Consider the following 27,165-nt stretch of genomic DNA (forward strand, 5'->3'; position numbering starts at 1 on the left):
TTTAATTTAGTTGTTGCTAACAACTAAATTTTTTTTTTCCCCCACAAAACTCCCTTTCGCTGAAACCCCGATAGGAACGAAAAGTCGAAATGGAAAACGATTTGTCATCTTGCGTGGATTTTCATTTCCATTCCATACATATATATCGTATGCCCTTTTTTTCCTACGATTTTCAGTTCTGGGAAAACAACATTGGCGAACATTTAATTGAACGCAATGGTAGTTGTGTTGCCTGGCTGCATTTTTTTTCAGTTTTTCACGCAGGCACGCGATGAAAGAGAGGGCCGCAGGACTGGCGAAAGAGACGGCACGAGGGGCACGTGTCCGTGTGCGTGCCATCTCGCTCGCACAGCGGCCATCGCTCTAATTATAGGTTAGGCCCGTCCGATCTGCCATTGGCCAAAGCGTTCATATAGAGGGGGCTGAGCTCTGGGAACTGGTTTTACCCAAAGCAGCCGGGGTTTTTATGAATGAAACTGGAAGGGAAAGGCGCACACACCACCAAAATACGAATACGAATGCATATATATCTTTACCCCTGGCATCCATTCGCACCACTTTAGAGAGTGGTGTGTGTTGTTTTATTTTTTGTTGTCGTTGTTTTTGGATTGTCTGTACGATCGTCTCGCTTGCACTGATGGCATCGTTGGCTCCCCCCGTTGAATTTCGGGTGGCCGGAGTGAATTTACGACTGTGTGCTATCCCACTCGCACCGCTGCGGCAGCTACGCCGGCCGAGGCAGCGACTGTGGCAGCGTTGGTGGCAGCGGCGACATTTAGACAAGCTTTTTGTTCGCGTGAAACAGTTGCAAGCCTTTGAACGATCAGCGACGACGGCGTTACTTTTGGCGCGGATACAGCAGCGACACTTTTTTTTCGTTGGCAGGCGCCTCCTGTCACCAAACAAACAAATAAACAAATAAACATAAAAACAAACAAGCAAATAAATAAACAATAAACCAACAAGCAAACAAACGAACATAAACAAGCCAACAAGCAGCCAAGCTAAACAAAACAACTGTGTGCATTTTTGGTTCGAGTTTCCTTTAATTTCCATCGCTTACATTTCATTTTTTTTTGCCTGTGTTCCTTAGAAAAAAAGTCTATAAATAAGAAAAAATATACCCATATATAGGCACAAAATACCAGTGACAATAAGAGCAGTCAAACATTGCAACTCTCAGCAGCAAACATCAGCCGACGGCCGAGTGAAGAAAAGTGCAACGCCGACGGACTCGAGAAAAGATACAGATACAGATACGGATTATACATATCTGGGCTATTAGCTGGGCCATAATCCTCTCTAGCGATTTAGCCCACTTTGCTTTTTTTCTGAGTGCGTGTGTGCTTGTGCTGTGCTGTGCTGTGCTTGCCAATCCATTTGTCCATGTCCTTTACATCTTTTTCCCTTACTCTCCAAGATCAGTGAGCCTGGTCTGCAACAATAGTCGCAACAAAGAAAAAAAGTAGCTGAGTTGAGCAAAGAAAAGAAAACAAAATCGAACCTTAAACCCAAGTGGCCGCAAAACAAAGCAAAAGCAAAACAGACAGCATCATTGTGCGCCTCAAATTGACATCAGCAGCAGCCGCAGCAGCCGCAGCAGCAACGACAACTGCCACTGCCACTGCAGCAGCAGCAGCAACATCAGCAGCAGCAGGAGCCGCAGCAGCAACATCCACAGCAACCATGCTAACGGACATGACACCGACCGCCGGTCAGCTCTACGGATCCCAGATTCCGGCCATGGGCATGAACATCAGCAACATCGCCACACACTTGCAGAAGCCACAAGTTAATCCGGTAAGCCGAAATCTCAAATCTCAAATCCAAAATCCGAAGATCTCAAAACCGCACTTCGAGATATGTATCTGCAAGATAGGTCACTCCAGATGCGATTTGGTCAGAGCGTTCCCATCGAAGTGCATCTCTTTTAACACTGGTCCTCAATTATGCACACTTACCGTCACTTTACACAAAATTGCCATCCATCGAATAGAAAACTATCGACATCATAGCCGGAAAGTAGTAGTATTACATAGATACAATTACAGGGTGTTGAGATACAAACGTATTTATCTGTATAAGAAATTATACAATTATGCCAATTAATATACAATCACTTTAGATATTATTGTTATCCAATGTAATGTAATTTATCCTGGAAAAGAATATTTGTAATACACAAACATAATTGGGTCTTAACCTACTGTTCTAGAAAAACTAGTCTTTTCTGCACTCAAAAACAAAAAAAAAAAAGGTACTAAGAGCTATTTATTACACCCACTATTCACTTCGCTAAACATTTCATAGATATCGCTGCAGAATTTAGCCCGAAGTATCTCATAGATACATATGTGGGCTCACTGCGGACAAGTGACTGGCAGGCATTTGCCGACTTAGTCATGATTTGATGAATGCCTCCCGCAGACACTCGTGCACTTCGACATAAATCATTCGTGCAGAGAAGTCAAGTTGCTTTACGGCAAGTATTTGTGGCAGCAAGTATCTCACAGATGCGGCTGCCAATATCCTTACCAATTGTCGCGTATAAATGTAGGTACGTACAGTAATCGGACAAATCAGCCACTTACACGGCATTAGCATTGACAATAAACAGCCATAAACAAACAATGACAACAGACGCCGCGGATTCCGATGTGTATTCAGTTACGGATACGATTTCGCATCCGAGGAATTCACAGTAGCGCACACCTTTTGTCAGCGGCTCAGCTGGAATCCTTTTGTGAGGCGATGATGATTGGAACTCATCGGGAGTGTTTGGGAGTATCTAATGCCGGGGAACGGTATACCAATCGATTGGACGCGGCTTGTTCAGCCCCGGATTTTTTCACTGTTTTCTGTGTGCCAACGGATTTCACGGTATGCGCCGCAGATACATAGCTGCAGATACAGATACTATTGATAGGCTGAGATACTGAGGTACCAGGTAGGCGCCGTTTGCCGTTTCTCGTTTCTTGCTCCCAAAATCAATTATTCAGGCTCACTTGAGGTGTGAAGCTAACGATGGAATCATTCCTGGGTCTACTTAAAATCATTTTTTTTTTGTTTTTTTTTTTTTTGGTTCTTTTGGGTTTTTGGCAAATCTGTAGAGATCGTATTTCCACGCTGACTTTTCGACTCGTATCGCTTATCGCACGGCGGAAGCAACCACTTAAAGGCTAAAACGCATCAGGCCGCCGTTCATAATGATCTTTTGGCCCCGATCCGAAATTCGCTCATCAATCTCGTCCGGCCTTTGATCTGGCCCGAAAAACTAAGACAGATTTCCGCTAATGATCGTTTTGTACGGCTCCTCCGGGCTTTTGCTCTCGATTTCAATTCGAATTTCAGTTAGCTGATTATGCAAGCCCATCGCGCTTGCCCCACATCATATTATCTTAGTTCAAAACCCTGTAATTCACAGCCAAAGGTCAGCGGCTAGATCAGTTGTCTAAAAATAATAATCACCAGAAGTGATATAAATCATAATCAGAAGAGTTTGCAAAGTATTTCAAGAAGAATATAGTGTTCTGAAATGTATACTTTTAAAGTTTAGCAAAAGGAATAATTAAAACAATTTACCCATGTACATTTATTTAAATTTTTTAAATAAATTAGGATTAGTTGTACTTTAGATATATTACCTCTTTTCTGAAGGATTAGCCCTAATCGCATGACACTTTTAATAGAGTCAGCAACGCCAAATGGGCGCAATGTGATTGAGGCACTGGCAATCTGCTGCCCCTGCCCGCCCCCATTTTTCCACGTTTATTTTTCACCGATTTTTTCACCTTTTTTTTATGAACCAAAGTGCAGACGCCACGCAATTGCGTGTGCCCATAAAAAAAAAATGTATTTGCCAAGAACCGCATAACGAAACGAGCTGGCTCCTATAAACTGGCCCGGTCTCGTTCTCGTTCTCCAACGGATCTGCATATTGATGGAGCAGCGAGGAACGAGAAACGTTTATTAAAATTAATACCACATCAATCATTTAACAAACGCGCCTGTCGGCCAAGTTCAAAGCGACGGCTGCGACTAGACCAAAAAGCAAAAAACCATATAAATATATATATATATATATATATATATATATATAAAACTGACTACGTCTTTGGGGCCTGCTTAAGAAAGTTACACATGCGCATTGGTTTTAATTAAAAGCGTTTAAAGACATCATAGAGGGAAAAAAATGAACGGCAGGCGCAGAGGAAAGATAATAAATTACCGAGACAAACTGAAATTAACATTTGTGCCGGGAAACAAAGAGACAGCCGTGTGGCTAGCAGATCACAGAAAAGCTCAGCTCAGAGTTCAAGGGATTATACTATACTATGGTATACTATACATATATTGAAAGCCGCTGTTAAATTATTGAAAATCATGCAACGATCCGCGCGTTTTTCCCATGAACCGCAGCCTCATTTGTTCAGTGTGAGCGCTCTGCGTCGGCATAATCAGCATAACAAAAGGAATTAAGCAATAAAATATTAATGAAAATACACTGTGGAGAAGATCGCCGCGTCATTGACTAATTTGTTTGTGGTTCTCCGGCATCTTTCTCCACTCCGTTAAGAAGGCGCCAGAGATCTTGAAAGGTAGGGAGTGGCCATCGGTAGCCGTGACAGGCGCCCCATAGATCGTACACTCGGAAAAATTTAACTGATCCTACGACCAGATGGTCTCCTTAAGAAAATAGCAAAGCCGTTTTATAAAGCAGATTGACTAAGCATTGCAAATTAGACGAGATTTACTATTTTTAATCATTACTTCTTTACTTCTTTAAGGAACTTCATGAAGGGACTTCCTTTGAAGATACGATTGGAAGATCAGGGATATTCTTAAAATGTAGTTACAAGCACGATTATTTTGCCAGTGCACTCACCTCCTTCTGGCTGCTCGACATATTTACTTAATATGATTTGGCTTAATGAATGCGCCTTGGCTTTTGTGTCTGCCCCTTTGCTACATTGTAGCCATTCCATTTCATTCTTTTCCCCTCTTTTCTAGTCTGAGCATTTTTCACCTTTGACAAAGGCTGAGCCCGTCGCAATTAACTTGCGTCATTTGGAAAATTAGTTGGCATGATGCTGCAAAAAAGTAGGGAATCCAGAAGGTAACCGCCGCCAGGGAGGGGGTGTGCGAGCGGCACAAGGTCGCTGCCGCTTCAAAAGTGCCGCTTGAAAAGCCTTTTTCAATTCGGTTTTTCCTTTTTACCCCGACTTTTATAATTTTTTTTATTTTCAATTACACAGACCACGCACCAAAAATGCATATGAGTATATCTGCCATTCTGACTTGCAGTTTATATAACATGGCCATAAAGAAAAACTGTGGTTAGAACACGCCGCGTATACGCAACGCTCGCAGCGACAAGCTCGAAATTTGCATGCCAAAATGAGAAAAACTGGAACAGACCCTGACCGAAATTTCAGATCAGCGATTGCTTGACAAATAATTCAATAATCACATCAATATGCACCAATGCATTTGAATGGCATCGTGTGTCAGGTGACAAACTGCCTACTACTGACTCCTATTTTAAACGCTTTTAAAACCATATTTTACCGGTGGGTAACCCTTCTAGAGTAAACTTTAAACGCCCCTCAGGGTTCTGGTGGATAATTGAGATTACAACACGTGTTAACTGCCAGTCAAGTACCGCTCCTCCTTTTCATAAGCCCGCCGCCAGTGTAATAAACAATTTAAATGCCAAATAGAATTTATGCTAATTTGCTGCTCTCTAGAAATGTTTAAAAAATGCAAATACTAATTGAATTTATATATATACATGGATATATATATATAAGTACTTATGTATAGATATAAAATGGCTAAACGCGAATATTACCCCTTTCTCTGGCATTCCAATGGGTTCGGTTTGGTTCGAATCGTTTCTAATGAATATGAATATGAATTTGAATACCCAGGGGGCCCGCGGAGTGATTGACTGGACTGGACTGAGCTGAACTGAACTGGTGGACTGATGGACTGATGGACTGATGGACTGAGTGACTGACTGACTGGCTGACAGTATGACTGACTACCGGGCCAAGTGCATATTAGATGGCCCGGCAATTACCTGCAACAGCGCCAGCAACAACAGTAATCATTCAATGCTGAATGGTCTGAATGCGCTTCTAATGAGTTGTGAGGCGGCGGGGGTGGAGGGTGGACGGGACGTGTGTGTTGTGTGCCTGTGTGCGTTGTGTTCGCTTTACACCTTACTCTCTGAACATTCCCAGGTGAAATGTGGCGGCGGTGTCTCTGTTCTATTATTCACTACTAATTTGAACTGACATCGAATACAACCGCTGACAATCGGTAGGGAACTTTCGGTGGGGATACGCCCACTACAACCCTCGGTTATAACCACATTTATCGAAATGGTTTAACTTCAACCAGGTCTGCATTTTTTGTAATCAAATGGAGTACTGTCAATTAATGATCATCACTTGTAATGCGGATGTATGATAATCACTTGCATTTCATTACTAGGATAGCTAGAGGCTTTTACATAAGTTATGATGATTTTCTTCCTACAACTCTGATTATACAGTTTCTGCTTATTAACTTTGGACATTTTTGTTATAATCGCCGAGCTCAGTTTTCATCTGCTTTTCGCGATTTTGCACACTGGCCGCCGACAATAACTTGTTATAAATTTTGTTGACACGAAGTCAAAGCGTTTCGAGCAGCGTTGATTTGAATGCAAGTTCATGAGTTAATCAATTTTAATGCCCGGCACACCAGGCAACAAGTTTGGGACCCGATCACGTCGATCGCCGCCAGATACTTACTACACCATAGTATAGTACGAGTACAGCCGTACCGCCTTTCTACCACCAACCCCCCCTCCCCGAGGCAGCTACCCTCCTTAAGCAATCAATCGATCCAGCCTCGCCTCGCCTCGAAAACAGCATCGAATTGTTTGATCGTGTTGTAAATTTCTGCTCGTACCCAAGTATTTTCCAACTTGGTGACGGCGATGGCCGACTCCGGAGTCGAGGCTCGCAAAACTGGCCTTATACGGACGCCGGAGTCGGGGCAAGACATTATTTATTTATATGTATTTTTTATAAAGCCTTGTATAACTTGATAAAAAAAAAAAAACGGAAAAAGCGAAGAAAAAAACAGCAACGAGCAACGGCGGCTGAGCCGAGCCACAAGATTGGGTTACGTTTAAAAGTTTTGTGCGCTTGCAGAATGAAATGATTTATGGTCTGAATTACAGATAATTGTGATAATCATACCGAAAAGGTTCGGGCGCAGTTCGCATTCGCAGATATGTATTTCTCGCTCTCGTCCCTTGCTATTTTGGCGTTTTTTTTGTTGTTGCGTCTCTTTATTTTTGGCCTGGAATCGATACAGAAATCGGGGGCTGCAAAGGGTTAAGGGAGCGGCTGAAGAGGCAGCCATATAAGTTGGAGAGATGCGTGTCTAAAATGCATAAAAGATTTAATTTCGGCCAGCCGAATGGTAGAGGGATTTATGAAATGTTGACTCTCGAAATATGTGAATATATACCAAGTATATTATAACATATATTATACAAATGTTCTACAATAGTTTGTGAAGATGTTTTCTTTCGAAACTAATTTCCTATATCTATATTTGCATCTACCCATATTAATCTCCATCTTCTCACTTCACATGTGTGTTGTCTAGGACCTTTTTGACTTGTTCACCTTACACACATGAGTCCCTTTCCAGCTGAGTATCACTTAGTCTAATTCCCCTACGACTATGCATTCTGCATAACAAAGATTTTTGTTAATTTCTCAACAAAAACGGGGAAAAAAGGCAGGAGAAAAGAACGAGGACAATGAAAGGAGACCAAAGCGGAGATAATTCCGACACACACGGAATTATGAAGAAAGAAAGGCGCAGAGCGCTCAGATTTGTCAGGAGATTTTCGGCTCAGGGGCAACTTAACAAGGCACAACAATGTGTGGCCGACGACGACGACGACGGTGATGATGATGATGCTGATGACGATCATGTATGCCACATATATCTATCTATATATGTACGAGTATCTGGTATGCAGTTTGTTTTCGTTACGGCTATTTAGTGCTTTGGCCTGCTCAAGCGCCTCGGTTTTTGGTTTATTTGCTTAGGCGGCTTAGGACTGAAATGCCACAGAGGATTTATCCTACCCATTCCTCATAACGAAAAAAAAGAGGAGACAAAAATACTCTGTGTTTGCTGTGCATTTCACAACTTTTTATGTGGTCATATTTCTTGCAAGTGCTGAAGTGTGCCTGACTGACATCCCAAGTTCGGATGTTTGGGATATTTTCTTGTCTTGTTTTTTCTTTTTGTTTTAGGTTGGGATATGTTGGGGGGCCCTTCGAATGACAGGAAACGAGCGCCGAGCCGTAAAACGCTTCAACTCCTCGGCATGTTTAATTGCCGTTAGTTTTTACACTCGCCAAGCGAATATCTCCTCGAATGTCAAAGGGGCAGCCCACTAAAACTCAGCTCATTTTCCCGCTTTCGCCTGATTTATGTTGTAGGTGGTGATTTACGAGGAGGGGAAGGGGTTGGGTAAGCAACTCCCGGACTTCCAATTGAATTAAACCAGAACCTTTGGGATTTGGAGTCTCTTGTCCGTAACCGCAGTCCGTGACGCAGAGATTGTGTTCTTAAGTCAATGGTCAGTAACCAAGATGACATTACTATAATATTTTCACACCTAAATAACTTCATTTAATCCCTGAAAAATGCTGTTAAATTGGGTATATCATATGAAAGTCAAAAGTGTTTGCGCCCCCTGATGTTTCCTTTGATAGCTCCCACTCTTTGGTGTGTTTTTCACTCGTCTTTCTGTCAGCACTTCCCAAAGGAAAATCTCAGCCGTACAGAGACCCAGCTGTAAATATTGTGTTAAACATTAAATGAAGTCGTTAAAATCGTTTAATGATGCACTCGTTAGTCAGTCGCGTTGACAAGTGAGGTGGCCTTTTTCACTGGGGAACTCGGATGACGACTCCTCCCACTTTTTGGCTGCTTGGCAATCTGGCGAATCAAAATCACGGGCCATGACTTCAGTCGGCTGTTGTCAAAAGGAATTGAAAGGATGTTTGATGGCATGCTAAATTGACAAATGCATGCAAAACACTTTTCGGCTGCCGCATTTGCGCATACCGCCTCATTATTCATAGCTAGTAAAAGTCGCATGTTGCCGCCGTGCGGAGATGTTGCTGCCACTTCTGTTGCTGCTGTTGCTGTTGCGTGTAAGTTGCCATGCAATTGGCAAATGCTTCATTCCGATTTTATACCACTGTTCTTCACTGTGGCAATTAGCAATCAAGGGGCTGGGGGAAAAGCCTTTCCAAGTTCTTTTCTTTGTATTTTCCAATATTTACCTTGCCCGTATTGTGTGCACCAATGCTGTTACAACAAGTGTTGCTTTTGCTGTTGCTGCAGCTGCTCAAAGTCAAACTGTTTTAGGGGTCTTCTAGTCATAAGGTCAAACTGCGCGCATTATCAACGCTGAAGCGGCAAGAAAATCTGCAATAACTTCGACACTCGAAAAATCATCAATTGATTTTGTTAAGTTGCAAGCACTTGTTAATTATAAAGCTATTCAAAATTGTATGCAAGCTACCGAAAAACGTATTCAAACTATTAGACATTTATGGCATAACTTGATGATTCTGGAACATATTTGTGGCACGTTTTTTTCTGAGTGTAGCGCAGCAACATTATGCTTAAGCGCTGCAAGCGGTTCGTGCTTAAAAGCGCGCGACACACACACACATATTCCGGGGAAACAATGTTGCTGTTGTTAGGCCCGCCAGCAACATGCAACATGAGTTGCTGTTGCTGTTGCTGTTGCTGCTTTTTGTGGCCGCTGCGCTGCCTGCTTAAGATGTATCTGCTGTGATTACCACCAGGCGAGCGTGTACTTAAGCATTTTATATGCTTTTTTTATGCCATCTTGTCCTTGTGCAACATCGCGGCTTGCGGGTTGCAAGTTGCAAGTTTCGCTTCAGTCTCTGGAGTCCCAGTCCGAAATTGGGTTTATAACTTTGCGCCGAGGCGCGCGTTGAAATGGCGTTGATGATGTTCATGTTTCATGTTTGTGGCTTGATGAAGCGCAACGATTATCCCCACCGACAACAACAACAAATGCAACAGCAACAGCAACACGGGCTGTAAAAATATGCCACAAATTGATTGATTTGCCACGGCACGAAGCTGAGCCAAAGACGTTTGGCCACGTTGCAAACTCGTTTCAGTTTCAATTTCATTTTAAAGGCATTTTTACTCCGTTTCCCTCGCCAGCCCACCCATTTTATTTTATTTAATTTTATTTGTATTTTTATTTTCTTATTTTTAATTTTGTTTTTTTGTTTTTGCGTCAGCCAAAAGTGGGCGTTCTTGTTGCGCTGGCGTGCCAAAAACTATCTGAACATGGCGACAAAATATGCAAAGCAAGCCGAAGCAAAGCAAATGCAAATGCAAAAGCCCCGAAATGCAATTGAAACGCAACGAAAATTGTGCAACGCCTACTGCAACTCGGATGCAGTGCAAGTATTTATTTTTACATATTTTCGCTTCGATTTTATTTTTATTGCGGAACTGCCACACAACAATTTCCCAATTGAAATGTGTACGCGAAAATTGTTGCCGCTTGACAAATAAGTTGCATGCAAATAGCAACAGCAGCAGCAAAACTCAAAGAAAATTCAGCAGCGGCAGCAGCAATTGCCACTGCAACATCAACGGCAGCAGCAATTTGTATGCAATGAATTAAATTCCAGTGCACACAATTTTCTCAATGGCAAAATGCTGGCAGCGGGGTTTTCCATTGATGAAAATCACCAGGCTCACCTTTGACCATCTGGGTTGTTTGTCAAGTTGTCTTGACAGCAGCAACAGAATCAGCAGCAACAGCAACTAGAAGCTGCCGTAGCAACATTGGATGGAAAAGCCCACAAACTTGGCCAATTAAATGATGCTAAAAGCATCATTTTTAACCCGAATCTTAAGTTACTTATTTGAACTTAACCCATTAAATGAGATAACCTTCATTAATGTGATTTGGTGGCAGTACTTTGCTGACCCTGCGATCTGATAGAAAGTACTTTTTACTATTATTTATGTCGGTTTTATTTTCCCCCAGTTTTTGTTGGTCATTTGCCCACTGTGCCCTGTTAACTTGACAAATTTGTGTGGATGCAGTCGCTTGTCCAACAAATGCAATTAGTTAAATGAATTTTGAGCCAAGTCTCGGTTACGCTCGGCCATCGAAAGCGTTTATCAACATCAAATTGAAAACTCAAAATCCAGTCGACGCTGCAGAGAGTTTTTCCCACATTCGTCAGACTGCCAATGGATAGGTGGACTGAGGGAAAAGTGGGAAAATGTCTGAGGGGAAAGCCGAACTGAGAAAATGGCCCCGAGGGCCAGCAAGTCAAACGCCAGACTCCGGTTGTCTGGCTGAAAATTGTGGGTAATTTTCGGGGTTACCTTCGCCCGGTTAACATTAGCGTGTGTGCAGGTTGTAATTTTCTACTTTGCGCCTGAAAAACGAAACGAAACGAAACGAAGCGAAAGCGGGGGAAAAATCGGGGGAAATCGTTTGAGGAAAACCTTTCAAGAGTCGATCGTGTTATGTATGTCTATGGATTTCCATGGGGGACTTGTTAACTGCTCATAAAGGCCACCAAAATCGAGATCGGAAAAAAAGCTCCATAATGCATATACTTAGCTACGTGTAGTGCTATCAATTCCTAATCATATAATAAGCTCTGCGATACGATCTCTGGGTGTTTGTTGCGTTTTGTTAATTAGCCATTTAATGCCCAATAAAACCAGGCGGCAGTAAAACAATAACAATAACAATGGCAATGGCCATTAGCCAGAATCCGATTCAAAATCAGAGTCACAACACGATCTCTGATTTATTGAGTCATTAAATACTAATCATAATTTTCTTGTTTAGCAGCCACTATAAAAAGCCGTAAACACCAAAGGGAAAAAAGCGTTGCCAAGTCGCCGATCCTCATTTTTTATGCGACTAGAAAAAACGAAACAAACCAAAATGCCTAGGAGAGAATGCCAAATGTTTGTAAACATTATTTAAATAACTTTGGGCGTTTTGATTGATTATGTGGATGATTTTTATAATTTTCTCTCTAGCCGCAGCAGAAGCTTAACACCTTTTCCCCCACAAATGTCTAGTTTACACTTAGTAGCGAGGGGTTAAGACTCTAAATCCATACAGAATGCCCGCCAGTCAAATCAATTTATCAAAACGAATATACACATATGTTCAATGCTAGTCCGCATAGCTGGTTACATCTTCAGCTCGCCAGATTATGAAATTAAAATTTATAAAGACACTAATCGATGGTGAAAGAGTGGCGGGGCGCAGGGAATCACTAGTTCGAGACTAGCCATCATTAATCAAAGTCAGCCCCATGGCGTTTTTGGTAATCTTCGTCTGGACGTATCGTCGCATTTCAATGTCCACCACTGTCAACCGAAGGCGGTGAAAAAAAAAATACAAAACTAAAATACAAAAAATAAACTGCCGCCGAATAAAGAAATCAATAAGTCAAATTGCCAGCTACGGACATGGGCATTTTCATTATTTATTATTAAACGAATTGGTGCAACCTTAACTGCCAAAGCAATTGGCTACCGGTCTTCTGTCTTCTGTCTCCCGTCTACAGTTTTTCAGTATTCAGCATTCAGTTTTCAGTTTTTAGCATTCAGATCTGCGATCTCCGGCCATCTTCGACTCCTTCGAGTGCCATTCGAAATGAATATGCAAAAGAGCCGGGCTGCGAGAATAAATAAATATAAAATCAGGGGGAACGAACAAAAACCGGCAGCATTTTGGAGCTGCTGCCCAGACAGCTGGACAAGCCCTCTTCACAGCGGGATAGCGGATGCGGCCATATGGATATGGGTATGGGTATGGGCATGGATATGGAGGAGGTTGGTCCGTAGGAGGAGGGTCAGGGGGCCAGTCCAAACCAGGCCCCATTCGCTCTTATTTAGCTAATTTAAATGAGCTGCAAACAAGCGGCGATGAAGATGAAGTGGCGGAAAAGCGAATGGGGGATACCCTGCAAATTATCCGAATCAAGGCTTTTATATCAACTATAAATGATTGGATTTAACCAACATATATACATATATATTTATCACTCTTTTTGAATGAGATTCTTTTTCAAATATAATCGAATCGATAGAGTATGTAAATGTCATCATCCAAGCAAAGCGAACGGCTGAGAGCGATTTTATGGGATGTGTCTTGCAATTTATCAAACATTTTGGGTAGGCGGCGGCAGCAACAACAAATTGATTTGCATAACCAATTATAAACACATTCCGTAGGAGTTGGACCCTCCAACCACTCCAATCGAACCCATCCGGACCCAGATCCTTGTTCTTGTGAATTTCGCCACTGTTGCTGTCCAAGTCTTTTGTTTAACACAAATTGTCGCACTTTAGCAGCACAACAAAGGCCACAATGGCGTTACGAAAAGGGGATATCTATCTATATGTGGACGGACGGTTAAATAGGCGGATGTGCAGTATAGTTACTAATAGATTTATTTGCCATTGACACGAACCGCATTTTTGTCTATTTATTTAGCCATTGTTATTTAGCTGTTCTTTTTTGCCAGCTTATTTGCTTGGCTAAACTGAGCAGAACAGACGCAGATAATGGCATCGCCTGTCCCACTTAAATATCGCCCGATCGCCCCTATTTAGCTATAGTATATAAATATATGTATATATATACTCATATAGTGGGAATTGGAGCTGTAAAACAAATCTGATTGCACATTGTACAACCATTAAACGAGTCACGTCAACTGGAGGCTTGACCAAATGGCTTTCCACATGACAAAGGTGCATTAAGTTTTTTGCAATTGCTTCTTTTTTAAGTGAATTAAATACACAAAATTCAACGGAAAAAATAATTTCATTTACTAATTTAGTTTCTCAATCATGCAGTTACACCAAAATCGATTTGAGTATCTAGACCAGCGAACTTCTATTCATTTGCATAGTGTAGAATAACGAAGAAGTGTGGTTTTTTGTGTAGACCATCACTTATTAAACACTCGTCACTTTTAATTAAAAGTCGCCGCCTGTTCCAGAGAGTTGTTGGCCAAGTCCTACCTGACTATTTGGTCGGGTTGTGTGCACCATCATATATGTATAGACACCCCTCTGCGCCCACCCCCCCATCCTATCGCCCACCATAAAGTTTTCCATGGGGTTTTCCGGGGGGCTGCAGCTGCATGCCACTGCAATTTGCAATTACCACAAACACGCGGCGCAGAAAACCAGCGGCAGCAACATTGCATGGCAAAAGTTTTGCAATTAGAACACTTTTCGCGTGGTTTTAATGATAACGCATGGGTGTGGGGAGCTATGTCAAAAGGGGTCTATCCACTGCATAGGCGTAGGGGGCGTGGCAGGAAACTAGCTTTTAAGTGTGTCTGCACACAGAAAATGCGCGAAAATTTCGAGTGAAAAACGCTCGAAGGACTTATCTAGTATTTTCTTCATTTATTTATTTATTTTTTTTTTTTGTGTTCCACTTCCCTTTTGGGTTCATGTAGTTTTAGGCCTACTACAAGTATGTATATACTTGGCATAGTTTCGGAATCAAGTGGAAATATTGTGTTGGCCCGAGGACAGTCAGCTTTTGTCTGCCATTGTTTTGTGTGGTCAAGTGCTGCAAAGGACAATGCAGATCGCCGTGTCTTGTTTTTACAAGAACTCTCTCATTAGAGCGCAGATTTAGAGCAAATGTCCTTTGTTTCGATCGAAACGAGTGGCAGAAGGAGAGTCCTGTATTTGGCATAAGTGTTGTGTGTTGTGTTTTCTTTTGCCTTAAATCAGGCGCTCTGTGCTGGCATTAAAGGATTTACAGGATCAACTGCTGGATTTCAGTCAGTTCTCTAGCGCTCCTTATCTCTATCTCACTCGCTCTCTCTTTTGCTCGCTCGCTCTCTCCTTGTGACATCCTGCGGCGATAATCGCTGGCAGGATCACAGGATCAGCCTCTCTCTCTCTCTCCCTGTTTCCCGTAGACCGCTAATTTGTTACAAAAATTGCACATTTCGATGTTCGCGCCATGGGGTCGAGAATCCGTGTCAGTCGGTCGGTCCCTTTTCCCATCAGCATCCCCTCTTTCCAATTTTTTTATTTCGGCCCATCCATCACCGCCATTTGGCAGTTGCCTCCTCTTTTTCTCCCTCCCTTTCGCTCCTCTCTCCCTCTCTCTGTCTTTCATTCATTCACTGGCGGCCTTGCCCTTTGACCTTCGTCTCCTACTGCGCCATTTCGAGCATTTAGCGACACTTAGTCCATCAACCCATCTCTTTTAATCCACCCCTCTAAGGTATCTGTCTCTGTCTCTCTTAATGTGCGAGTGAGAGGAAGTCGGGGATATAAAAGTACAGTCATCGCAAAAACGTCTTTTAAATACTCACAGATCTAGCCAGAAAAGTCAGAAAATAAAGTTTTAATATTTTCAGAATAATAATATAAAAACTCAAATGACAAAAAAAAAATTTATATAATATATTCCGAAGCGAGGGAGACAGGCTGAATCAATTGTCTCGCCATAAATATCAATATCAATATCAAGTTGGCTTTCAATCAAACTCATTATGCTAATGAAGACACACAGCTGCACACGCCTACACACAGATACTTCGCACAGATACAGATACAGATGCCAACGATCGGTGGATGACTAAGTGAGTGAGTGAATCGATACCGACTTGTGATCGCAACGACTTGACTCTCGACCAACGTGCTCTGGGGCTGCTTAACCATCCAACCAGCCATTCATCCAACCATCCAACCATCCATCCATCCATCCATACATCCATCGATACATCGAACTAACCGACTAACCAACCAGTCCCCTGGTGGGTACAACATCATCATCGTGATGATGATCGCCAATGCCTGACCATCGACATGAACATCGACAGCTTGCGGCGACGTTTAAATTTGTTCATACTATAAACAAAATGAGCTGAAGATTCTATCTGTTCGTGTAAATATTTGTTAAAATTAAGCTTTCAACTGAAAAGTTTCAAAAATTGTAATTTTCGTATCTTTTAGCGATCTTTTCTTTTTTTTTTGCCTTTTTTTTGGTACTTTGAACCCCCTGGTCCATCCACTTCGCTGTCAGCCATGATCCATATGGATATATAGTATATATAGCTCAACGGCTGATTGATGCCATAGATCCGCGATAGTTATAGCTGACAACGATTAGTCTAATAGTTGGTAATTTTATTTGATTTAAGCGATTACCCTACGAGTGATCATTAGGGATCAGATGCCATAACTTGGGAGCAGAAAAAGCTATCGCCATTGTGTTGGGCTTACTAATTTGTCAGTTTGATTGCGTTGATCACTGATTTCACATGAGGTGGCTATGTGATCATAGTGATAAAATTATATACGTTTGTTTGCGATTAAGTGGTGACAAGCTTTCAGCGATGGCTTGATATATATTGTCATTACATTTTGCAGTTTAGCAATGAAAAATACAGTTTCCAAAGGCTTTTTAGCTAATCAATTTGAGAGTATCTTGTGTTCGGCTAGGCCCGATTGATTAATCGGCTTAGAAACTAATTTTGTTTGCATTTTTAATGTGTTTTGTCTGTGGTGCTTAAATGTGCTGCTGCTTTTGTGGCCTGTGGCAAATGTTTTGTCTTTATTCCGTGGTGTGTTTTTTTTTTAGGTTTTTGTTATTTTATGTTGCTCATTTTTTTTTATTCTTTGCAAATTAGCCCGCAGACATGGGCAGACATGCAAACCTTATGGGGGCTCTCAATAAAATGGTAAAAAAACAACAACTGCAGGAACAACACCTTAGCGAGCTGCACACATAATTCAATTAATTTGATTTAATTGCCGCAATGAAAGCGGCGCATAAATTGCATAAATTACCCACGAACTGAGCAATGCACCGGCAATTAAACGACCACATAAAAAGTACCCATATTCAGCTAAATATTCTAGATGCATTACGGCATTTTTATGGTGCCATAGAATGGAGGATTAAACGCGGATTTATGTTCCTAAATATGCTATCCAATTGGCAGCTCCACCCCGATTTAGTACCCCTTTTAAAAAAAATCAAAAAAAAAAATTGTTGAACAAAAACTCCACTGTTTTTTGTGCAAAAGGGGTTAAAAATGTGAGCTCACCGCTTTTGGCAAATATCTTTTATTGTTGCTTTTTGCCGGCTAATGACGTTGCGAATTTGTGGCCAATGTTGTTGCTGTTGCCTGTCAGCGTTTATTTTGTTTGAAGTAACCCCCATGCATCCCCCTTCCCCACACCTCACCAAATAATCCCCCCAATGTGCTGAAAGTTGTGAGTTTTATGAAGTTTTAAGCAGGCTCTAAGTGTAATGCGAGTTGAACACGTCAACAGGGGGGAAGTGCTGCGGTTCGGGTTGAGGAAATGTGTGAAGGAGTCAAGGATGTGGTGGGTTAATGTCGAAAAAGCAAAGCCAAGAGGGAAGGGGTTCAAGGCAAGAGGCTAAGGAATGGCGGGAGTGAATTTAATAAGCTAATTTTGTGGAATTTTATGGTCAAGCAAAACAAAATACTCTACAATAAGCAGCAGAAATAAAGGATTAGTATTTCCAATTATTTTTGATGAGATTTTACAACACAACAGAACAGTTTTATAAATTTTCACACTTTTTGCTTTTATGGCGTCTATTGTGCACCCTGCCCCTTCCTTCTTGGCCAACTTGCCAACCAATCCTCCGAAATTGAAAACATAATCAACCCCAATTACTGGAACACAAAGTCTGCTGCCTGAACTTAAACACCCAAACAGGCCAAAGCACTCGCCAGAAGTTCGGGTTCAAATTAATTGCAATCCGAGGCCCATTAAATGTGACCCGTTTCGAAAGGGGGGCTCCTTTAGCCTTCGAGAATGTCATGTGGCTCTAATGAGCGGTCAGTTAATCATGATATTTAAGAAGCAAGGGAGAAAGGGGTGGGGTTTTTTGGGAGGCGTGACAATTTGCCCTTGAAAGCGCCAAGGGTTACAAATGTGGTCTGGTGGGGGGGTTGATAACAAACACCAGAGCCACATGAGCAGCAAATGGGAGGAACATCGAATTAAAGCATTTCCTAAATTAAAATCTTATAAGCAATCTCTCTCTTTTCATCCCACTAACTTCGTCTCTTTCACGCCACCTCGTGCCCTTTCTTTCGCCCTCTCTCTTATTGCCGCACATTAAAGACACTTTAATGCACTTCATCAATTTGGGTTATGACTCCACTTCGCCATCGAACGAATCTCTCAGTTCGTAATTATCGGGCCGAGCCGAAAATCAACGCTCATATAGACTAACACATACCCTATAAGTGGTCCAGTGCCTCGCTGCTTTCATATGCTTAACTAAAAGTAAGTGCTAATGGTGATTTTATCGATGGTATTGCCATTATTATAGCATATTATAAGATTCTTCTGAACACAATATCATAGAGTATTTATAGATCACTTAGGCCTGAAAGCACCTTCCGTCTTCTCTCTACTTTTGGTTTTATTATATTTTTCTGAAATTTCTCAAAAATATAATAAATAATAAAAAGAGCAGCAACGAGGCAGCAGAGATAAGGATGAAACAGAAACACACAAGCGAAGAAGGATGAAAAAATAATAATAAAAATTATGATGAAAAAGTCTGGAGCTTTGGAAACTCCATTAATTTTTACCCGGCTACTTCTGCACCGCCGTTTTTGGAGCGTCATTGTTAATGAGTTTTCGTGTATGGCTTACTTATGGGTCTTTGGTTTTAGGTGCAGGTCCACGTCCACGTCCACGTCCAGGCGTAGTCCAGATCCTCAAGTGAGAGGACCGAACAGTGGACCGGAGGAGCATACCGACCATCATAAGACCAGTTCCAAGGAACTCCCAGCCGATGAAGACAAAGTTGACCGATGCTACTACTTGGGGGCCAGGCGTTTTTTTTAATAAACTTCTGGGACAGAAGCGACTTGGTTCCCACGCTGCTTTTAATTTGCAAGACTCTTTCGCTCTCCTTCAGAATCAGAATCAAAGCCATTAGTTTACACTTTACATGCTAATGGAAGGATGAGGGTCCCGGCTGGTTCTGTTGGGTATATGTACACACTCATACATATATAGATACATGGTCTGGTTTGGTCCGCTCTGCTCTGTATGGCCTGCCATCCATCCTTTTGGTTTTTAAAGAAGTCGAATGCCTCGAGCTCCGCGCGTTGTGGCTTCTGAATGGCTGAGAGTTCTCTGCAGTCGAAAATAAAATCAAAACCAATGAACTTTTTTTAATTGCCTATGAAAATTGTATCTGCATCGTTGCTCCTTGCGATTCTTCCTTCAGCCGATGCTCCAGCGTATTCGGTAGCTCCTTCCTCTTCACTTCGGCGCAGGCCTACTGCAATTTAAAAGTATCTTTTATATTCGCGTTGCGCCGTTTTATGTGTTTTTTGTTTTTGCCTCGCGTTTCTTGTTTTATTTGCATTTTGGCGCCGGAGTTTTGAAGTTGATTTTCTCATTTTTGCTGAAGTTAAATATTTTGGCTGATGAGTAGTGTGTTTTTGTTGCCTTTCACACACTGTGCCACAAAGTTTGGGGATTAGCCGTTCCGACGGATTAGCTGAGATTGATTCCCGTTGATGGATGGCGATAATTGTCGGCATCGATAGTTGATTTTTTTAGGAATCCACTCTTTTATGGCGGAGAAAACTCATCAGCAATGTAAACGGCAGCGATAATTGGAAAAGACTGAAAGTCCATTTACCTCCACTGTGTGCTCGTTATTCGAAAAGTGTGGAATATTCAAAATTTAATAGGCATATTTTGATGGACTCTAAAGTTTTAACTGCCCATTTTGGCAGTCCCATTTGCCATTGTAAGGATCCATATTGAACCATGTTGTAATAGACATTTAGCCTGCCTTAGGTACTAATCAACAAACAGCTCTTTAAAAATAATTACATCGCGCAGATTAGTTTTCTAAAATCACAGTAAAAATGTTAAGCTAAAGCAACTCAATAGATCATATATGAAAGAATAAAGTCTGAGGTATTAGGAATGCAGATCGGGGACACATCTAGCCAAAAAATCGCCTTGATCCACCGACTCCAAATCGAATCGGATCACAATAGTTAACAATTTGTTTGGCACTCTGGCACCCCAGGGGGCGCCACTTGGCGCCAGTCGGCGTACCTTCTTCGGGTCGAAAACCCATCGATCCCAGCGGCAAATTAGCCACTGCAACGCCCCACCCATGAGGAGTCGACCCTATATATACACACATACATATATACAGCATACAATGCAAACCGATGAATAATGAATTGGTCTTTGGAGTGGACTTCAAACGGAGAGCGACGTCGACCACAACGAATTTAGATTTTTCACATTTTTATTGTTGTTTGCCGACACGGCGATGAAACGGAGTGCATTTCCCCCTCTCTCACTCTAACACTATCCCGCTGTCTCTGTCTCTCAATTTCTCTGATTCTCCGATTCTATCCATTTTTCCCTGGCTCATTGTAAATCATTAGCGACGACACCTGCTGTGAAAATTATGACACCGCCTCCGATTGATGTGCCCAACTTGTTGCCGCCGAAAGAGATGGGCGATATCGGCGGGAGGGAGATGGCCATAGCGGGTGCAAGCGAGATGGTAGATCGGGGTCGGGAGCTGAGATAGATAAAAGGTGAGGAACCTGCAGCGCCATTTGCTGATAGCGCCCGCTGTGAATTCGTCCGGGGGAATCTGTATTTGTATCCGAATCCGAAAACTGAGGACCTGGGAAAGGGGAACTGGGAATTGGTCACTGGGATAAAAGGCACCCCCTTGCCCTTCTCCACTGCCGTGGACATCACCTGCTGCGTTGGCCAAATTTGTTTAGCTCGCGCCTTTTGAAGATATCCCCTTTCTGGTGCCGAGATTCCCGATTCCGTTTTCACCTTCGGGAAATGCCATTCGACTGTTTTAATTAGACCAACTTCAAGCCCTCAAGGTGGCCAAGAAAAAATGTGGTTGTAAAATCCGTTCGAGGTAATCATGAAAAAAGGAGTCAAAGGAAGTTTTCAATTAATGAAGTTATTATAATTTTATGTTCCGCAAATATTGAAGAACCATAAGAAATTTATTCCTACTTTATTTCCTGCAACATGAAAACATTATCAATCAATTAAAAGAAAGACTTTAAATTCGTATAGAATTATAGTGATATTATTTTATACAACAGACGATCGCCTGACTCAATCATTTGTTTTGATGCTTATTTCAGCCACTTCAATCAAAAGTCTGATCGATTAATCAAATCGAGTTGTATTTTAATTTGCCCCAGACTCTCCTGACTGACTAGCTGACCAACTGACTAACTAACTAACTGACTTGCCTGCCCCGATATCATTTTGTATAATTTATCCAACACATATACACACACACACTCATACACACTGGCACAACAGCCATTACTCATACGCGCAGTTGCACGACGTTGAAATTGCTCCAATTAAGTGTGTGCTTTTTTCGGCTTGGCTTGGTTTTTTTTTTGTTCGACTAAGGGGCCAAAGTAGTTCGGTGGCAGGATATCCAGATATCCAGAAGATTCCTGGACCTCACGATTCGAATGGGTGATGTCATTAGGCTGCCAAAGCACCTGTCCGATGCGGGAGATGAGCAGACTTGCAATTGAAAAAGCGGCAGCGACATAAACGTGCCACAAAAACAGATCCGCAGAAAGTCAGGAAATGCAATATGTATGTATGTATGTATATAGGTGTAGTATATACATTTGTATGCACGGTTAGGTGGGCGGTTGTAAGGGGGATTCCCCAGAGTTGCCTTTCCTCTCAATTTCTGGAGTGGCCAATTACTGGCCAAAATAGCAGCTTCCGCGGAGGCTCTCTGATCCCGATCTCCGGCTGATTGCTGGTTGCCAAAGCAATCCGCTGAACCACCATAAAAACGACTGCACCACTGCACCACTGCACCACAGCACCACAGCACCACCCACCCCCTCCACATGAAAATGGCCAACGAAAACGGTAAAAGCTCGAAACTAGGCAACTGTAAATCGGCCGACTCGAGTCAGTAAACTATTAACTTAATTTTTTTGGACAACTCGACGAGGCCACGACTACTGGGCAATGGCCACAATGCACTCGAACAAATAATTGATTGAAAAAAGCGCGAACTTGTGCTTTCCAAAAAACAATTTAACTCTGATTACAGTTCATATATTACTGCTCACATTTTCCACAGTAATAAATATTTATTTTAATATATTATGGAAATATAATCTTGCCTGCTGTGATAACTGATAATTCCCATAACTTAACTCGTTTTGCTCGCATTAAAGCCAATAATAAACCAGTGTCGGCCAAAGAACAAGTTACACTTAGCGCAGGGGGGAAATTCAAATAGACTCATTTCCCAGGTAATCGATGGATCGCCGATTAATTTCGGATCAGTGTATATATGTGCGAATATATCGAGGCGCTTGATTGAACAACTTTTACCGTATTGCCAAAGTTGTTCAACTTGTTGTTGACAATTCTGGCTGTTGTTTCTTTGTTGTTGTTATTGTTGGCATCTCGGTTGTTTTGGCCAAGTTGCATCCAGCAGCAACAACTCAAGCAGCTGGCAGGCATGAAATGTGTTTGACGAGGATCCAATCCGCAGGGACCACAGATTGGGTGAGAATCCTTCTCTAGAGAAATCCTTCGACCTTCGTCAATCAGGCAGCAATTTTCGAGTGGAGAAAAGGAGAAAACATTCGCCGCTAGACAAAAAGCGGAATTGAAAATTAGTTTTGACCAAGGACTACCCCCGAATCGAGCCGACTTTTAATGACTTCCTCCCAAAAAACGCAGCTCTCGATTATAAATGTCTGTGGGAAAAGGGATACATCGCATAGCCGAATGTGTAATACTCTGGACAAATATAAGTATCAATACTCTTATTTGTAATGATATTAAATCTATAATAATAGGGTTGTATCTGCTGAAAGTCCTTTAAGCTTCTTTTAAGTTCTTACAACATTTATTACAACAATATGCTATTTTACAATATGTTCACAAAGTATTGTTGTTCTATTTGCATTGATAACGCATCAAATTAATTTTTTGTAATTATCAATTATTTTGTTATTATTTTTAAAAGTTTATTATAGGTCTTTCTGCAGTCGTCTCAACCCTTTCGTGCCAAAAGAGTATCCCCAGAACGCCAGAGACCATAAAATCGCGGCTCATTCGCAGCGCTAAAAGGGAATTTCAGTTTTGATTTACGTGGCGAATTAATTTTGTGGGTTGCTGTTCGCTTCTTGGCCCTCTCGGCCTGCCCTTTTGGCCCTCTTTCAGCAGACAGACATTAGAAACCGTTGGCCGCAAAAAACAAAGGGCAGAATCGGGCAGGAAGCGAAATTGAGCTCGACTAATTCGCATTTAAGTAATTTGCAAATTCGCGCGAACGGCAGTTAATTAAGAAATGCAAGCATTCCCATGGGAAATATTTAACCAAAGTGTGTGGGTTTCAATCTGCGTGATATAAAGTGCATATAATCAATGGAAAATATGTTTATATACTAACTATGTTTTATGATTCAAATTAACATAAATGGATGATAAATATAATCCGTTTGTATCCTTTCAGGATCATCCCAGCTTGAGAGGAACTCCGCTGGCCATGCTGGCCGCCCAGTGCAACAAGCTCTCCAACAAATCACCGCCCCCGCTGGCCGACGCCGCTGTGGGCAAGGGCTTCCATCCGTGGAAGAGGAGTCCCAATTCGCCGGCAGCCGGATCCAGTGGCTCCTCCGGCGGAGGTGGCGGCGGCGGTGGCAGTAGCGCCGGTCAGCACTCGCCCTGCGCCATCTCAGCGGCCAGCTCGTCCAGCTCGAGCGGATCGAACGGAGGACAGTCCTCCAGGAGTCTCTCCTCCAGCGCCAGCACCATGGTGAACATCACAGCTAGGTAAGCAGACTGGCGGCGCACAGCGATCCAGCAGGGATTGCCCCAGTGGACGGTGGTTGGATGGGGGTTTCTGGTGGTTAGAAATGTTTAGAGTTTACTATATTCTATTTACTAGACATCCATCCACCCACCACCAGCTGACCACTTTTGTGGGGGGTGATCCCTTGGAGCGCTGTGCGCGGACAGCCGCAGCAGCTGGCCCTATACGACTCGCGAGTAATTTCAGCATCTATCCTTACAGTCGCCCCCTGGCCTCCTCCTGCGCGGCGGTGGGCGGGGGTTCCACCGGCTCCTCCTCCTCCGCCTCTGGATCACAGTCATCCTCCACGGCATCTGCGGTGGCAGCGGCTTACGGCGGTGATCTGTACTTTCCGAACACCTCCACCTCGAACATGGACAACCATCACATGCATCAGGGCCTACTGGGTAAAGTTGAGGCCGGCGCGGCTGCCTTTGGCGGTGTCTACTCGCGTCATCCGTACGATTGGCCCTTCAATGCAGTGACCCACAAGGAGGCCGCCAGCGTGAATTCCGGCTGGTGGGACATGCACAGTGCCGCCGGATCCTGGCTGGATATGGGTGGTGCGGGCATGCACTCCACAATGGCCAATTATGCGAGTGAGAACTATAGTTCCGCATTGAGTCATTCGCTGTTGGGATCGGGACAGCATTTGCTGCAGGACACCTACAAGAGCATGTTGCCCGGCCAGGGTGTGGGCGTTGGTGTGGGCGTGGGCATGGGTGGCTTCTCCCTGCCCCACAGTTCTCCATCGGCGGCGGCAGCAGCTGCGGCCACAGCGGCAGCGGCGGCGGGTGGCTCCCCGCAGGGTGGTTCACCATCGACACCATCACCCAGATCCCAGAGGCGATATGCCGGACGGGCCACCTGCGATTGCCCGAATTGCCAGGAGGCGGAACGCCTGGGTCCCGCTGGCGTTCATCTGCGCAAGAAGAACATCCATTCGTGTCACATACCGGGCTGTGGCAAGGTGTATGGAAAGACGTCGCATCTGAAGGCTCACCTGCGGTGGCACACCGGCGAGCGTCCCTTTGTGTGCAACTGGCTGTTCTGCGGCAAGCGTTTCACACGCTCCGACGAGCTGCAACGGCATTTGAGGACGCACACCGGCGAGAAGCGCTTTGCATGCCCCGTGTGCAACAAGCGCTTTATGCGCAGCGACCATTTGGCCAAGCACGTGAAGACGCACAATGGCACGGCCAATCACCAGGCCAATGGCCACAATGGTGGGCTGAAGAAGGGCTCCTCGGAGTCGTGTAGCGACTCGGAGGAGGCCGCCAACCAGTCGGGCGAGTCCAACGGGCTGGGCGGCGTGGGCAGTGGCCCACAGACGGGCGGGGCCGGTGGCGGCGGGGGTGGCGCTAGTTCGGGAACTGGTGCTGGTACGTTAGCGGTATCGGGATCGGTGACCACCGGAGCGGGAGCTGGATCCGGTACGGGTAGCTCCAATTCCAATTCCAATTCCGGTGGCTCAAGCGGTTCCGTTAGCGGTTCCGTATCCGGTTCTGGCAGCCATCCCGGCACCCCGACCTCGCTGCACGCGCACAGCGCCAATGGCACGTCCAGCAGCCTGCTGGGCGGCGGTCTGCACCTGGCCACGCCGCACCAGATGGTCGCCGCGGGCGGTTCGCCGGTGATGCTTCACCAGCAGCAGCAGCAACATCAGCAGCAACAGCAGCAGCAGCAGCATCAACAGCAGCAGCAGCAGCAACATCAGCAGCAACAGCAGCAGCAGCAACACCACCAGCAACAGCAGCAGCATCATCACCAGCAATTTGGCCAGCAGCAGCATCCCCATGCCCATCACCTGCACCACCATGCCCACCACTCGCACCACCTGGCCACCGGTGGCTCACCCGGTCTGGATCCCAGCTCCCTCGTGGATATAAAGCCACCAATGGTTTGAGGGTCGCTGGGACCCTTCCTGTTCACCAACTAAAGCAGTGCAAGGGTTCCACACCATAGATACTACGTACCACGTGCTACGTATATAAATACATTTATATAAAATCGATATCATTTTGATTTGAAGCTATCTTGCGGTTGTACATATAGCCAGCAGATGTCTGTAAATATATTTGAAAAGAAACGCCCGCTCTATGTGTCTATTGCGCTAATCCCAGCACTAAACTAAAACTGAAAGTAAAATATAACAAGATATACATATAAATATATTGCTTATAGCCTATTTGTAGACTAAGCCATTTTCTAGACTATCTAGTTATCAACACTGAAGGATAAAGGAGAGCGATGTTTTTTTTTTATTTTTTTTTACTAGCCCTATGGATATGTAATTTTTTTCATAGGTTCTAAGCATTATATACGACATTAACCAAGAGACAAGCTTCGAGCACCACAAAAACAAAATCCCTATAAAAACATGAGATAAGAACCATTATGCAATTCTAAACGAAGACACCTAAAACAAAATAATATTGATACAAAATATATATGGATATTGAACGGGGGAACATCATAAATATATTTCTAGTCCAATTATGAAGTGTGAGCGAACCAAAATTGTAAAGAGAAAACAAAAATGGAGGAGGAAACGCAGGGGAGGAACTTAAACTCTAGCCCGTGTAAATTAGCATATGTCCCTCATTTATTTTTGCTAACCCCATCGAAACGAGGATATCTTAGACGCTAGTGCTTTAATCGATCCCAACTAAAACTAAAACAAATGATGGAAGGAAAACCGGCGGAGAGCCCAAGCTAAACCTTAACTAAATGTGTTTTGTTGTTTTATTTGAACTAGGCTTAGAGCAGATACTTAGATACTTAGCACCACACAACAAAAACAAAAAAACAAATAAATAAATAAAAAATGAAGCACGGATGCAAAAAGGATTTGGCCAGTCCTGCGAAACGTGGGCCGCATCAGCAATTTATCATCTTCGATTACTTTTTTTTGTCTATGTAAATTAATTATTTAAAATACGAATAAACTATTTAAATTTCATTCAAAATAAATGTACAACAAAACGCTGCGATTCCCATTTATTTGTCAGTGAAAAAAAAGGGCAGGGACGAAAGTGGGTGGGCTGGGAAAGTATCTGAATATGTGGACATGGATGGGCAGAATCAATTTGGTAAATCAATCTTTGTATCTGCGAATAAGCGTAAAATATGTTTATCTG

General features: G+C 43.2%; 1 protein-coding gene across 4 annotated transcripts; it reads left to right on the forward strand.

Moving 5' to 3' along the window:
• Positions 1-799: 799 nt before the first annotated feature.
• On the forward strand, positions 800-26,998 carry LOC6617484 (transcription factor Sp9). 4 transcript variants are annotated; one of them, XM_032725093.1, is made up of 4 exons: positions 800-1,032; positions 1,421-1,800; positions 23,687-24,006; positions 24,233-26,998. In XM_032725093.1, the coding sequence occupies exons 2-4, from the start codon at positions 1,687-1,689 to the stop codon at positions 25,929-25,931; spliced, it is 2,133 nt and encodes a 710-aa protein (XP_032580984.1). In that variant the 5' UTR covers positions 800-1,032; positions 1,421-1,686; the 3' UTR covers positions 25,932-26,998. The 4 variants fall into 4 exon arrangements, with proteins under 4 accessions (XP_032580984.1, XP_032580983.1, XP_002041801.2 ...); XM_032725094.1 differs by having other exon boundaries at positions 1,004-1,019; XM_032725092.1 differs by having other exon boundaries at positions 800-1,800.
• Positions 26,999-27,165: the final 167 nt, after the last annotated feature.

Source organism: Drosophila sechellia, chromosome X (genome assembly GCF_004382195.2).
Source record: "Drosophila sechellia strain sech25 chromosome X, ASM438219v1, whole genome shotgun sequence".
NCBI lineage: Eukaryota > Metazoa > Arthropoda > Insecta > Diptera > Drosophilidae > Drosophila > Drosophila sechellia.